Here is a 16,038-nt window from a genome sequence, read left to right as displayed (position 1 = left end):
ACCCAGCACAGGTCTTTACAGCAACGGCGTTGTTGTTGTTGTCACGGGAAATGAGTACCGTAGCTAGCTAGCTCTTCTTCAAAACAAGGCGAAACTAAACAAACTACACACACAACGAATGACTAGGAGTAGCAGCTAACTTGTAGTTAGATATTGGAGGACGAAACATTTCAGAAGAATCGCTTAATGGCAGGTAAGCAAACGTGAACACATGAACTTTAGGCTAGGCACTGCTACTGGGTTTTTTTGGTAGTTAAAAGAAGGTCATGCTAGCTGGCTAGCTAATTGGAGAATACAGCAACAAGCAAAGCAGCCTTTGCCTGTGTGTCGGTTCATAGTCAGACGGCAGCACAAGCCAGCCAGCGACACACACACACACACATTGGACAACAACAGCCCCGTTAGCGCCATCGTAGCAGCTTGCTTGCTAACAAGATCGAAAACCTGCTTCACCTGCAGCCATAATTCATGCATACATTAGCAGGGGTCGGCAACTGGCGCACCGCGGGTCGAATCTGGCACGCCAACTGATTTAAGGTTTTTCCTATTGACAAATCTATCAGTTAGCATTTTTGGCAATGCTAGTGGAATCGGATGGACCTGTTAGCCTGTCTTTGAGGAATGTTTCTAACTACGTTAAAGAGGCAATCTGGTCCATCAGTTTTAGGACATTTAATGTGGGACGGAAATGGAAATCACTTAATGACCCTCATCGTAATTCCACGGGAACGGAATGACCCTGGTACTACATTTCACTTCCAAACGTATGCCGAACACAAACCCTTGAAAGAAAGTGGGGAGGTGTAGAAATATCAAAACAGTTAAAACAATTGGATAATCGGTCTAGGTTATACTCAGTGAAGCAGTAGTGACTGGTGAAAGGATGATGGCCAGGTAGTTGGAAGGTTAGATAGATCTAAGGTTGGAAAGATAGAAAGTTAGACAGACAGTATGTTAGAAGGTCATAGTTAGTTCAGTGAAGTGGGTAGAAGGTTGGTTGGTTGAGTGGTTCTAGTGGGGTAGTAGCCAAGAGAGAGCATTGTTGTGTAATCATTCTAAGAATGTGTTCTGCAGGCCTGCTGTTGTTTTTATTCAAGAGTTGTGAAAGTTCCATAGCAGTTGCAGTAACAATGGGGCTCTCAGAATGTTGGCCTAAATCAACATTCCACCATGTTAAAAGATAGTAGTTTTTGAGTTACACAAAGCTGAATAGTGTAAAAAGTATAATGAGTTTGAAAAATATACAACTCAAGTTAGACCTCTCTGCACGTGTTAAAGTTTGAATAGTGTGAATAGCTTAAAGCTGTAGGAGGAGTAGCATACTGAAAATTCAGAAGAATTGGAATAATAATAACTAGAAAAATAAGTTCCAGAAGGAACTTTGTGGGCTTGAAGAGTCTTCTTTTCGTAGTAGAGAAAGTTTAAAAATGGTTTAGAGGATAGATAGATTTGCTGGGTAGTTGAAAGAAAGTGAGGGAGTCATATGATGGTCACAGATAAAGTCAAAGATGGTTTGGTTGGTGACTGTAGTCAATAGTGATTGGTGAAAGGATGATGCTAGGTAGTTGAAACATTAGATAGATATAAGGTTGGAAAGATAGAGGGTTAAACAGATCGTATGTTAGAAGGTCATAGATAGCTAGATAGGTTGAGCCTGGGGTAGTCCAGTGGAGTGGAGGGTTGGTTGTTGAGTGGTAGAGTTGGTTTGGGGTAAAGGGTTGAGAGTGGTTTCAGTGGGGTAGAACTGAAGCGAAGTAAAGACGATGTGTCCCGTGAACGTGCTCTGTTCCTCATGGGGATGCACCTTCCGATGTCCCCGCGCAGAGACGAATTCACTTTGTTTTTGATCAGATATATATATGCCATTTAGCTGACGCTTTTATCCAAAGCGACTTACATTGCAGTGAGTGCATACATTTCAGTATAGATGGTCCCAGCGGGAATCAAACCCACAACCTAAGCGTTGTTAGCGCCATGCTCTACCAACTGAGCCACAGAGGACCACAGATCAGACAGAGGTCATTCTAGCATTATGTGAAATAACAGACTGTGCCCGGCAGACGTACGCCGATGTGACCCAATGAGAAGGGCAGATTGCATGGTGCTGTGTTACATGGTTAATAGTTAGCCTAACATAACTTTAGAATGATCTCTGTCTGATCCAGAATGAGTCATTCATCCCTGCACCTTCAGAAGGGGGATAGATAGATTGATAAGATGGATGAGCCTGGAGTAGTTCAGTGGAGTGGGTAGAGAGTTGGTTGGTTAGTGGGGTAGGACTGGTAGCCAAGAGAGTGCATTGATGTGTAATCATTCTAAGAATGTCTTCCGCATGTCTTCTATTGTTTTTATTCAAGAGTTGTGAAAGTTCCGTAGCAGTTGCAGTAACAATGGGGCTCTCAGAATGTTGGCCTAAATCAACATTCCATAGGAGTTTTTGAGTTACAAAAAGCTGAATAGTATAAAAAGTATATTGAGTTTGAAAAATATAAATGTAAGCAACTCAAGTTAGACCTCTGCATGTTTTAAAGTTTGATTGGTTTGAATAGCTTAAAAGCTGTAGGAGGAGTAGCATACCGAATCATTTGAATAAGAATAAGAACTAGAAAAAGAAGTTCCAGAAGAAACTTTGTGGGCTTGCAAAGTGTTATTTTAGTAGTGTACAAGGTTAGATAGATTTGCTGGGTAGTTGAAAGAAAGTGAGATTGTCTTATGGTGGATAGAATGTTAGATAAATAGATCGATAGGATGAGCCAGGAGTACTTCAGTGGAGTGGGTAGAGGGTTTGTTGGTTGTGTGGTGTAGAGTGGTAGTTAACCGGATGAGAGTTTTTGGAGTAACAAAAATAGGTATCAGGAAGCTTTTTATCAGGGTTGATGAAGATTTTCTGGGCAGTTGAAAGAAAGTGAGACAGGTTGGTCGGTTGATTGGGTGGATGAATGGATAGATGGATGAGAGGGGGGGAGGTATAGAAAAAATCGAAACAATTAAGAGGTTAGTCAATGTGTATTATACTGAGTGAAGCAGTCGTGACCGGTGAAAGGATGATGCTAGGTAGTTAAAAAGTTATACACTCACCGGCTACTTTATTAGATACACCTTGCTAGTACCGGGTTGGACCCCCTTTTGCCTTTAGAACTGCCTTAATTCTTTGTGGCGTAGATTCAACAAGGTGCTGGAAACATTCCTCAGAGATTTTGGTCCATATTGACATGATAGCGTCACGCAGTTGCTGCAGATTTGTCGGCTGCACATCCATGATGCGAATCTCCCGTTCCACCACATCCCAAAGGTGCTTTATTGGATCAAGATCTGGTGACTGTGGAGGCCATTGGAGTACAGTGAACTCATTGTCATGTTCAAGAAACCAGTTTGAGATGATGTGAGCTTTGTGACATGGCGCGTTATCCTGCTGGAAGTAGCCATCAGAAGATGGGTACACTGTGGTCATAAAGGGATGGACATGGTCAGCAACAATACTCAGGTAGGCTGTGGCGTTTAAACGATGCTCAATTGGTACTAAGAGGCCCAAAGTGTGCCAAGAAAATATCCCTCACACCATTACACCACCACCACCAGCCTGAACCGTTGATACAAGGCAGGATGGATCCATGCGTTCATGTTGTTTACGCCAAATTCTGACCCTACCATCTGAATGTCGCAGCAGAAATCGAGACTCATCAGACCAGGCAATGTTTTTCCAATCTTCTATTGTCCAATTTTGGTGAGCCCGTGCAAATTGTAGCCTCAGTTTCCTGTTCTTACCTGACAGAAGTGGTCTTCTGCTGCTGTAGCCCATCTGCTTCAAGGTTTGACGTGTTGTGCGTTCAGAGATAGTCTTCTGCATACCTTGGTTGTAACGAGTGGTTATTTGAGTTACTGTTGCCTTTCTATCATCTTGAACCAGTCTGGCCATTCTCCTCTGACCTCTGGCATCAACAACGCATTTTCGCCCAGAGAACTGCCGCTCACTGGATATTTTCTCTTTTTCTGACCATTCTCTGTCAACCCTAGAGATGGTTGTGCATGAAAATCCCAGTAGATCAGCAGTTTCTGAAATACTCAGACCAGCCGTCTGGCACCAACAACCATGCCACGTTCAAAGTCACTTCAATCACCTTTCCATTCAGATGCTCGGTTTGAACTTCAGCAGGTAGTCTTGACCATGTCTACATGCCTAAATGCATTGAGTTGCTGCCATGTGATTGGCTGATTAGATATTTCTGTTAACACACAGTTGAACAGGTATACCTAATAAAGTGGCCTGTGAGTGTATCGATACTAGATTGGAAAGATAGAAGGTTAGATAGATAGTATGTTAGAATATAAATGTAAGCAAATCAAGTCAGACCTCTCTTTGGCGGTATAAGAGTAACACATGGTATCCCGCGGGATTTGAAAATGCTCAATTTCTGCTCCATTATCTAGCCAACTGCCAAATGAAGCGCTGTTTGTAATTCACAATGTGTAACAGCGCCGCCACGTGGTCGGAGAAAGAATTACAATATTTCACCTTTAGGAGTGGAACTTCCACCTCAGGTTAGAGAAGTGGAAAAATAACGCTAATGTCTTGCAGATTTGGACGCCGTTATTTGCGAGGTTTGCGTGAAAAAGATGACGGACAGAGATGGGAACACTCATGGGAACTAATCTACACTCGCACCTAAAACTGAAACACCCATTAACAGCTGCACGAATGGGATATCTGTCTGTATCAAGTGCTGCTGGTTCAGACTTCAGCTATTCGCTGACAACGGATATGTGGTCGTCAGTTAACGTGACCCAATGTTATTAATCTCCACTTTGTCACAAGTCCCACTGGAAACTAGTCAAAATGCCGACAAACTAGAGGCAACCTACAGAGCAGGCCCTCAGAGTCTGCCGCGCAGCTGGCCCCCGAAAGAGAGCTCAGAAAGAAGCGAGCGGAATTTTGACTCCCAGAGCATCGTCTCATAACTGTAACGAAATCAATATTTTATAGACAAATGATATAGCCTATAGGCTATAGGACATGAGAGAAGTTATATTATTACGAATGCAGCATGTTGATGCTTCTTATGAAGCTATTATTTTATGCTACCCAACTGTTTAGTTTGTCAAGCTGTGATCAGCATGTAAAGGTTAAATGATTGTTTAGGTAAATGTCATACGGTATAGCAGTCGTGATACCAGTATAGCATAAATAATGAAGTTTTTTCAATGTAGATTAAATATATGGAGCAAAGACGACTCCCGCCAGCCCCCTGCGACGTTCTTTTTTTTTCTTTTCGAGGTAATACCCCGGCAAAATTTTAGGGCGGTATAAAGTATTGAATTTAGGTGTTATTTTGACAACGTGTGTAATTCAGCTTATACAACTAATTTATTGTTCATCTACAGCTGTTTAATAAGTGATTTTAATCTGCCATTAACTCCCTGTAAATTGCTAAATTACAACCTCAGTTAAGTTTCATGTTGATATGTTCTGATGAATTTCACATTTTGGTCACGGAAGTTGGTTGGCCTCTTGAAAAGAGCAAATTAGTCCGTGTTCGCTAATCAAAATGTGACCGCCAGCAATCAGTACCCCATTCAGACGGAATGGGCTATTTTTAAAATGTATTTAAGTTTAAGGCCCATTCCGAGGTAGTAAGGCTATCTCGGATTGGCCTAATAAACATTTATCTAGACCTCGAAAGGACGTATTGCATTATTAAAATTTGCAAGTGGTACAAACATATATGGCAGTTGTATCATACATTCAAAATACATATTTGGCAATGTTCATATTTAAGCACACAAGTTAAGAAAATAAATTACAATAGAAACAATGTCACAGAGGTCTTAGACATTCATCAGGTTGTATGTTTCAATACAACCTGTAGTAGTCTTTAAAAATCTACGTTTGTGTATTAAAAAAATACATGGGTTAATACAATTCAGTTATTGACCAGAAAATGTAAATCATTGTCCTCTTGGAATAAACCAAATTTGACATCATTGTATGTGGAATAGGCAATATTAATATTCCTTGAAAATAAAACTTCAAGTAACTCCTCCGAGAAAGTGGTAATATGAAAAGAAGGAAAAGAAGATGTCTTCAGTAGTTTCAATGTCATTCCCACAAAATCCCACAATCAACTCTACAATCAAATGAATTTCAATCTTTACTTTGATGGAAATGTCATTCAGAATTTTAAAATGTTTTTTTCTGGCTTTGGGTGGTATACGGAAAGACAAATATTTTTTCTTATCTTCTTGGTTACAGATTTGACAAATGCTTTAGTGATTTGAAAAACAAAATGATGTTCCACCATATCAAAAGACTTGAAAATCCAAAAATAAAATTAAACCATCTTCCTATAATTTCACTATAGTCTATCAGGTCCAGGACGGATATTATTATGTATCGATCTCTCTTTCAAAAAGCCAGATTGAGTCTATTTACAATCTGATGTATGCCTTCTTTTAACCTGTTGGCAAACACATGTGAAAATAGTTTATAATCGTTATTCAATAAATAATAAATAAAGGTTATCAGTACATCTACAGTCTTTTCCAGGTTTAGGCAGTAATGTAGACATGAAAGTATTATTCTCAGTACATTCAGTGAAGGTGTCAAAAAGTAGATTTCTCAGATCATTCCAAATTAATTTGTGAAAATTGGATGTTAGGCCGTCACTGCCAGGCGATTTATTTAAGGATATCTTATTTACAGCTATGTCCATTTCCTCTATTTGAAGCTCTGCTTCACAAACCTCTTTAAGGAATATGCCTTTTCATTTATCAAAGAATTCATTGCAGTAATTGGGAGAATAGCATAAGGAATATAAATCATTGTAGAAATGAAAAACTTCTGTAGCAAGCAACTTCAGTTCTGTTCTTTCAATTCCATTAACATACAGTGAAGTAATAGCATTCCTTTCCTGATGCTCTTTCAAGCCTGCTAAAGAGGTGCTTTTCTCTCCTTTTTCTATCCACTTTGCCACTGATCTTATGTAGGTGCAATTCCCCTTCTTTATATAAACATCATCCCATTTGGATTGTAAAATTATGATTTAATTTTATGAACTGACACATTTTACTTGTTACAAAGCATATTCATGTCACTAACCCAATCAAGTATTTTTCAATGACAAACATTTTTACAAAAGGAAATTAAGAATTCACGAATCTTAAAAGTAAGATATTCCCATTTGCTTCTGTACGTTCATGACTCTGTATTGTTTTTCATTGACTCTATCATGCTTCTGGTCTCTTTAAAGTAAGATCTGTGATCTGATTCTTACGTGGCCCGCAGAGGCAGTGGTTCCCCTCGATACTTGAGTGGAAAACACACACTTTCATTAACCGGGACTAGTTCTACACCACTGCCATAGGAGAAAACGGACAACACAACCAACAGTGGGATATATTGCAACACGTTTTTATTCCGCGATAATGCGGTTAGCGTGTTTTTTCTGTTTTCGCTTGTGTATTTGCATTGTTTCTGCTATATGCACTTAGCAGCGGCGGCCTGCATCTGCTTGGTCTTTACCGCCGTTCCTGTGGGAATTTCACATTTTCTGAAATATGAGGTACACAATAACGCATACAGGCTTCTCCTGGCTCTCTACTTTGACCAACTGGTGCAAGCGACGAGGCATCAACCACTCGCTCAGCTCGTAGCCCGACAGGCGAGAACAGAAGCAGCATCTTCTCCTCTTCTCCTCCAGTCACCTCCCGAGAGGCGAGTGCAGTAAAGGAGAGATAGGAGAGGGCAGCAAGAGAGGGACAAAAAGGAGGAAGAGGGGAGGAGAGAGGCCACCTTTGTCTGAGAAGCACAGACTGTCAGGTTGGGACCCCAAATGGGTAGATCTTCCAAGGCTTAAGCCATGACTCTACCACACTTAACATGTCTACTCAGCATGACACCATGTGTCTTAATGGCAATAAATATATGTTCTAAAATGAGTGGTATTAATTCAAGTCTTGAGTCACCTGAATTAACATTCACCCCAACCCCAATGCCAGGGTGTGTGCAGGCCCCCCAAACCCCGGTGGGGTGCTACACCAACAGCACGAGCAAGCAAAGCGACTATGCAATTCTAGTCTTCTGGTTCTTAAATCAATGTAGATGGTCAATGTCAACTAACTTGAGAACCTTTGTCCCTTCCACAGTTAAGATGGAGATGCTGTGTTTCCGGCTGCCTGGCCACAGTGACGCCACCCTGAAGCACATGAACCTGCTGAGGTCCCAGCAGCACTTCTGTGACATCACCATTGAGGCCAGTGACAGGAAGACGTTTCGGGGGCACAAAGTGGTACTGGCTGCCTGCTCACCCTTCCTCAGGGACCAGTTCCTCCTGAACCCATCCTCCAACTTGCAGGTGCACACACAGAGAACCACCACCTTGAAAATGCAGTGCTAAGTTACTAATGATGATAGATGAGTGGATGTGTAAGCCCTATTCACAGATTGCCACACAAGTGCATATATCACAATTATACTACTGGGTGATTCCATGTAAAAAGAACAAGCCATGGCACCCACCATCTCAGATTGTTCTGAAATGGTTTCTGTAGCTAGAAGCAGATAAGATTAGTATTCCTGCATCATTATTTTCTAGAAATGCCCCGTCCAAAGGTGTGATTCTTTGAAGTTGTGTGTCTAATGTCCCATTATCCAGTGTTATAGTACCATATTCTGCCCACGAGATGGTGCTGTCCCTGCTATTAGGTGAATAAAGCATGAAATTGCTTTATTGTTCTGTGTTTATTCACAGCTTTACCTTGAAATGATAATGATTTATACATGTAGAGTGAAGAGTTAAAGTTCGAACAGTTTATTTATGTCACTCTTCAATACAATATCTGAAAAGAAAATTAGCAGGAAAGCAAACAAGGTAAGGGAACAGCATTGAGGGCTACTCATTGAGTGGTTGTTTATCATGTCCAATGACATGAGGGGCATGACCAGAACTTTCCAAGTGGGGTGGCTGGCCAGGATGGGACAAAGATTTGTTGTCTCATTGGGTGGCCAATGATGATTTTTGAAAATGGACAGAGTGTAGTTTGTATAGGCAGTAAAGCTATTACGTCTAGTTTGTAACATAACTAGCTATCTAGCTAGACTAGGCAGGGGCGTCATTTCAGCTAAACCTAGGGGTGGTAGAAATGTAGAATCTAAATGTCCCTCGCCCCTGCATGACTCTCATTGAGTAGTCATCAATGTTGTTCCCAGACATTGTTTCCGATGAATTTCCGCCTGCAAACCCAATTAATTTTCGGAATTGGTTATTGGGTTTGGCTAAGATTGGGGTCAGGGTTAAGGTTGGGGTCAGGGATTAGTGGTTCATGGTTTTCAGGCCCAGCGTGTCCCCTTTGTCGCTTTCTCAGATGTATTGAAGAGAGACATAAATAAACTGCTCTCACTTTAACTCTTCACTCTACATGTATAAATCATTACCATTTGAGGGTTGGTTGTGAATTAACACTGTGAACAATTCTTTTTTTTTCTTCTTTTTTTTCTCTCACTATTTTCACCTAATAGCAGGGACAGGGCCATCTAGTGGACATATACTAGTACTATCACACTCTATAATGGAACATTAGACACACAACTTTAATGACTAATACCTTTTGACAGGGCAACCTCCAGATTACCTGATCGACCACAAATGCATTACATAGTATGGACAACAAAACAAACAAAAAAAAGCCACAGCTTCATATTACTTATCAGACACAGAGAACTGATATTCCATACTGGCCGATAAAATCTTCTAAAGGAGGGGTTTAGATTGTTTGGATTGTTGGATGCATGTTATAAGATTCCTCTTAGTCACACAAACACACTGATAACAGCATACTTAAAAAGTGTTCTGGTAAATTCTTTGTCATATTTTGGTCGTAGGTGTCAGTCCTCCACAGTTCATCAGTGGTTTGTGACCTGCTCCAGTCTTGCTACACTGGTGTGCTTCAGTTCAGCCCCAAGGAAATAGTGAATTACCTGACAGCTGCTAGCTACCTGCAGATGGAACATGTTGTGGAAAAGTGCCGGGGAGCCTTGAACAAGTACATGCAGCCAAGGAACCCCAGACCACCAAGGGTCAGTGACCTCTTTTTGATGGTGTCTATTGACTAGGGGTGTAACGGTTCAACAAGTGTACGGTTTATGCATGACCTTTTTTGGTTACAGTTTGGTTCAACAGAAGAAAAAAAAAGCATGAACCATCGGTACAGTTACTTATTAGGGGATATAAAAACATCCTAGAAGGGGTGCCCAATTTTGTCCCCAACATGAAGCGAGTTATCAGGAAAAATATATGTACTTAGTGCTATTCAAACTACTCCATTAACTCCAAGTATCATAAAATAATGTTATATTTTATGTTAAAATAATATAAAAAATATGTAATATCTAATATGTTCTTTAAGTTATTGTTTTTGTGAATAAAGACTTGGGGCCCAGGTTAACAAGTGTCAGCACAACAGCATAATGCAGTGCATTGTAATCCAGCGTCTTGGCATCGTCACTTCCTGACATCAGACTTTTGCAGCTACACCCTAATAGTTCTCTGCAAGCTTTGGCAGCCTCTGATAAGTGTGTCCACAAAGGTGACCAAGAATAATCAGTTTTAGCCTATCCAAATCATTCTAGTGAAGGCGCAGATTGAATTGCTTTCAGGCTTGAAACTGAATGATGCAGTAGTTTTTGGTAAAAATAGGTCCTTCCTTACATCATTGACAGTGTCTAGGTTGGGTGTTTTGTTATACGGAACACAGGTAATCTCTCTAGCAATGCAAAATTGGGTGATTCTAGATTTAGGGGTTGGAATCACTGGAAATGACTTCCATGCTGCCCAAGCAGTCCTTTTGACTTCACGATAGAATTGTGATGTGGTATCACAGCCTGTGAATGAATGGAATCCTGGTAAAGCCTGATTATTTTACCTCCTAAGCTTTTCACAAATGGTATTGACACAGATCTCCTGATAATTCTTTCCAATACCAAAATCAAACCATATGTCCATGGTTGGATATTCTTCTGCAAGTCTGAAGAACAAATCAGCAAGTAGGACTATGATATATGTATCATAAACTGCTACTTCTCCTACAACTTTTAAGCTATTCACACCAATTATATTCACACTCTATTGCTCTTTCATCTGTCAATTCATCCATCCAACCAACCAACCAACCAACCAACCAAACCATCTTTAACTTTATCCGCTACCGTAATAAGACTGCAAGCCCACAATGTTTCTTCTAGAACTTATTTTTCTAGTTATTATTATTCCAATTCTTCCTCATGCTTATTCCTCCAAAAACTTTTAAGCGATTCACACCAATCCAACATTAAAACATGCAGAGAGGTCAAACTTCAGTTGCTTTCATTTCAACATATGGAAATAAAACTACAAAATGAAAGTATATGAGGGCTATAATAAGTCATATAAAGAGTAAAAAGTCAAAGTTTATTGGTCATATGCACAGGACAGAGGTTGTAAACTGTATAATTAAATGTGTTCCTTGTAAGCTTCCTCTCAACAGTAAATAAGGCAATCATTGTAAGATAAAGTGAGCAATACAATGTCCAGTACACAATGTGCTGGTTTGTGCTGTTTTATTTTTTTTATTCAACACTGGCGTTCTTGATCACATTCCGGTTGAAGGGAGAATAACGTAGTGGTTAGTGTGAGTGAAATGCATGAAATGATCGGGTCTCTGGTAAATGACACAAGGTCTACAGCTGATTCACCCGAGTGCACCCACAGGACCCGATAAACAGCTCTGATCATGAAAGCGTTGCATATACTGTATTTGTCAGTATATCAATCCCAACTCATCCAAACCTGCACTACAATCTAGCAGGAGCCTACACAAAGAGATGGCATATAGGCTTAAGGAGTAGCCTAACCAGTGTGATATCTCGACTACCAAAGCACAAGTTGCTATTGGTATATTAAGGAGTTAAGACAAGAGACTTGTAAATACTTTATGTTCTCTATGACAACTGCATCGTAACATGGCAACATACATAGGCTAACGTTAGACAGATCACAGAACCATGATGAACATCTCTGCTGCGATAAGTGGGTCATGATTGGCAGTGAATTACAATATAGTGGGGGAAAGTGAGCAAAAAAAAGAAAACATTAAATTAAAGTTGTGAATCTCTACTTGTTTGATTTTAAATCCAAACTGTTGGAGTAAAGAGCTAAAAGAAGACAAAATACTTACTCTTTCCAATACTTATGGAGGGCACTGTGCGTTGTTATTAGCCTAAAGTATTGGGACAGTTTGGAATGAATTTTCAACGGCGCATGGCAAGCTTAATGTATGCAATAAAATATAGAGATTCACTTCACACAAACCATACAGTACGAACGGGTCAGGTAAAAACCCATGAACCGTTACACCCCTACTATTGACTGAGTATCTTGGAGGCAATTTGAATGTAGTCAAAGTCTCTCTCGGTTGCAACATTGGTTTTATATCACAAAATGTTTGTTATACCTTATTATTATTATTATGTGTATCCAATTATATGTTTTCATTGTCTTCCTCCACTCTCTTTCCAGAGCATCAAAGCAGAAGAGAGCTTCTCCATGCCAGTGATAGTCAGTGGCAGCAGCCACTCAGTTTGTTCGGTGTCTCCCCCTGCTGACCAGTCCACCTCAGTACAGCTTCACAGCCCTTTACAGTCCCAGGCTGATCATATTACAGACACACACACTCAGACAGACACACGACACGACAATGCCAGTCCCACACTGGATGAGCCACTGATCAAGGTCTGTGTGGCTGTAGAGAGAATTTGCGAATCAAACATTACAGTACATTAATCAATGGATTAGAGTGTCTGATTAATTATGAAATGGGCAGATTCAATGTTGCAGTGTCACTATCAACTTAACAATATAATATAGATATTGCTGATGGCAAACCTTGGATGTCAATTCATCTTAGTCACAATGTTGTTCCAGGTAAAAGTATCACAGGAGGACAAGACCGGTGAGGACTATGAAGTGTTCCAGGTCTGCATCAATGATGATCAGGAGCTAGTGGAGAGGCGAGAGGGAGAAGAGGACGGAGGGGAAGCCACAGAAGAACTTCAGGGGGGGAGTTATCACGAGACAGACACTGTCATAATGGGAGATGGCGAAGGAGATGTTACACCAGCAGAAATGGCCCTCCGCATTAGCGGGTTTGAGAAAGAAGGACTTAATGCTTGGAGACGGCGGCTCACAGAGTCCAAGGGGGGCCAAGGGAGGGGGTTCAAGAAAAGGAAATGGGGCCCTTACTTAGAGAGGAGGCCTCTGGGTATGCCTTACCAGAATGAGTGGCGTCTGCCCACTGCGGTGGAGATCATGGGGGAAAGTTTTGGTCTGGACTTTATCCATGAGGAGATGAGGTCAGGCTACCTCTCGGGCGAGCTCCCACGGGTAGAATTTGGGGTGGGGGAGGCTCAGGGAGAGGATGTAACCCCCAGGGATGGGAATGGTCCAGCCCATTACAGCTTTGATGACTCCAGTGGAGGTGGTGGTGAGGAAGGTTTGGGGATGGGCACTGTTCCAACGAATGAGGCAGGGGATGAGTCTGTGGCGGTGGTAGGGTCCACATCCAGCACTGCTGGGCCGGTGGCCTGCGAGCACTGTGGCCTGACATTCCCCTCGGCCCATTCCCTGGCTCTCCACTCACGCTCCACCCATCTGCTTTATGTGTGCCCCTGCTGCGGCAAGCACTTCAACCACTCAAGCAACCTCAACCGCCACATGAGTGTCCACCAGGGGGCCAAGACCCACCGCTGCCCGCTCTGCCACAAGACCTTTACACAGAAGTCCACGTTATGTGACCATATGAACCTGCACAGCGGCGAGCGGCCACACCGCTGCGCCTACTGCCGTGCACGCTTTGCCCACAAGCCTGCCCTGCGGCGCCACCTCAAGGAGCAGCATGGGAAGACCACGGGACAGAACTCTATTGAGGAGCAGGCAGAGAGGGAGAGGGAGAGAGAGAGTGGAGGAGGAGGCGGAGGCGGAGGAGGAGGAGGAGGCGGCGGAGGAGGCGAGGGAGAGCTTACATTGTAAGTTATGATGGGAGATGGACCAGGCAGATGTATGATTGCCTAGATGGGCAAAAGCGTGGTTTAAAGTGTGACTCGGGGGGGATGGTTTGGGGGTTAGAGAGGAGGATACATGTGTGCAGAAGGGAAAAGACCAAAAATACCTATTTTTGTCTCTGGCTGGTCAACAATAAAGATTTTAATCTGTGTATTTATTATAAACTGCTTTGAGAGTGAGTTTCTCTTTATATAACTCATGATGTTGATCCTAAACTTGGATCATACAGTCTGAAAATAGGACGATTTGTTCATAAAGTACCTTAGCTTACATTGCTTAACACTGAAATGATGGGTTACACATTATATGAAAGGGGTACACATAACATATTCATAACATCTGACATTAACACTTCATAAATGTTGTCAGCCTTTTATAATGTATTTATGTAACATCTATGTCATATGATATAGATGTGGAACAGTATATCAGATTAAATGGATGGATGTCAAAATAAAAGAATTTGCCTCTTACACACAACCAATAATTGCAATGTGTAATTAAGTACATTTATGTAAATGCTTACTTTAATGAAATTTGTGTTGGATGGAGCTCTCAGATTGAAAGGTGGCGTACATTAGTACATTACTGTACATAGAGGGCCAGCAAGTCAAAACAACTCAGATTAGAACTGAATATATACCGATATATATATTTATCATCAATGGCTCCTCGACTACCCTAAATGTGCATTTCCCACTCCCACCTGTGAAAGGCAGCAGTCTGACAAATAGCCAGAAGAAGAGTGGGGAAAGAGATCACAGAGAGCCAGGACTGTCTTCTACAGTTAATATACTGTGTATGCCTGTAAATTGAAGGAACAACGTTAACCTGTGAATAATGATGTGTAGTCAAAAGGACATGTATAAAATTAGCGTAGCCATTTTGCAAGGACTAGGTTTTAGCTACTTCTGTCCTACTCTTGATAAGGAAGCATGTAACATGGACATAATGAATCTAGGTTCTTGGTTCTACAAGGCTACAGCCAGTGATCGCTAGAAAGTCATAGCTGACCGGCTGCTCACTGGGGGACTCTGAGCAGATGTTTTAGGGTTAGGGTTAGTCCCAGTCCATCACAGGCTGTGAGCTCCCAGCTGTACAGGATATCTACTCCGGGAGGTGCAAGAGGAAGGCCGGGAAGATCATCAGGGACCGCAGCCACCCCAGCCACGACCTGTTCTCTCTATTACCATCTGGCAAACGGTACCGGTGTATCCAAACGGTACCGGACCAGCATATACCTGCAGGCCATAAAACTGCTCAACTCGTTCTCAGGGTTGGTTAACTCTTGAGATTCTTCGGGTCTCCACCGGATTGGGTTAATCCGCTTTTAGTTTTGGTGCACCTCACTGCTGGAACAATCTACCGAGTACATTACAGTTGATTGTTCTGATGCCTCTCAGGCAATTGAACATTTTGATCAAGGAGCTCTTTGTTGAAAATGTGTTTGTTTTTCTTGTGCTTTAAAATGTTGCAATTTTGTATGATGTATGGTTGTAAATTGTGTGTATGTCGGGCTCTTTGTAAAAAAAGACCTTGGTCTCAATGGGACTCTGCCAAAATAAAGGTTCAACAAAAAGGAGGTTTGGGCCAAATCTGCGGCGCCTCCATATCTAAATCTGTTCAGGGTACATAAATCTACCTCTGTGCCAAATGTTGTGCTTTTATCAAATATCTTCAAATGCTTAACGGCTCCACCATATGGTTTATTGAAATGAGAGACAGACACTTTGTTTTGAAGATCCCTCTCAAGCACTAAGCAGGTGGTCTATGGAAAAGAACAGGCCATTTAGTTGTTATTTAAAGCCTGATGATAATGATGAGATTCCAGTTTTTATATTTTACTATCCAGAAGGACTGCCTTAAAAATAAATGTGTTATAGCCATCGGACATAGGAATTCCTCAGACAAATCTATTTTGAATTGAACTTAGAACGTAGATCATTTCTTT

At 41.5% G+C, this 16,038-nt stretch overlaps 1 protein-coding gene across 1 annotated transcript; it reads left to right on the top strand.

Moving 5' to 3' along the window:
- On the top strand, positions 1-14,054 carry LOC310815278 (uncharacterized protein; the record flags this gene model as incomplete). Its single annotated transcript, XM_083685013.1, has 5 exons — positions 1-193; positions 8,140-8,348; positions 9,875-10,069; positions 12,546-12,758; positions 12,951-14,054. The coding sequence occupies exons 1-5, from the start codon at positions 187-189 to the stop codon at positions 14,052-14,054; spliced, it is 1,728 nt and encodes a 575-aa protein (XP_083541139.1). The 5' UTR covers positions 1-186.
- Between the last annotated feature and the right edge of the window lie 1,984 nt (positions 14,055-16,038).

This window comes from Argentina silus (genome assembly GCF_951799395.1).
Source record: "Argentina silus genome assembly, chromosome: 14".
Lineage (NCBI taxonomy): Eukaryota > Metazoa > Chordata > Actinopteri > Argentiniformes > Argentinidae > Argentina > Argentina silus.
Note: the sequence above shows the minus strand (reverse complement) of the source record. Positions and strands in the feature narration are given on the sequence as shown.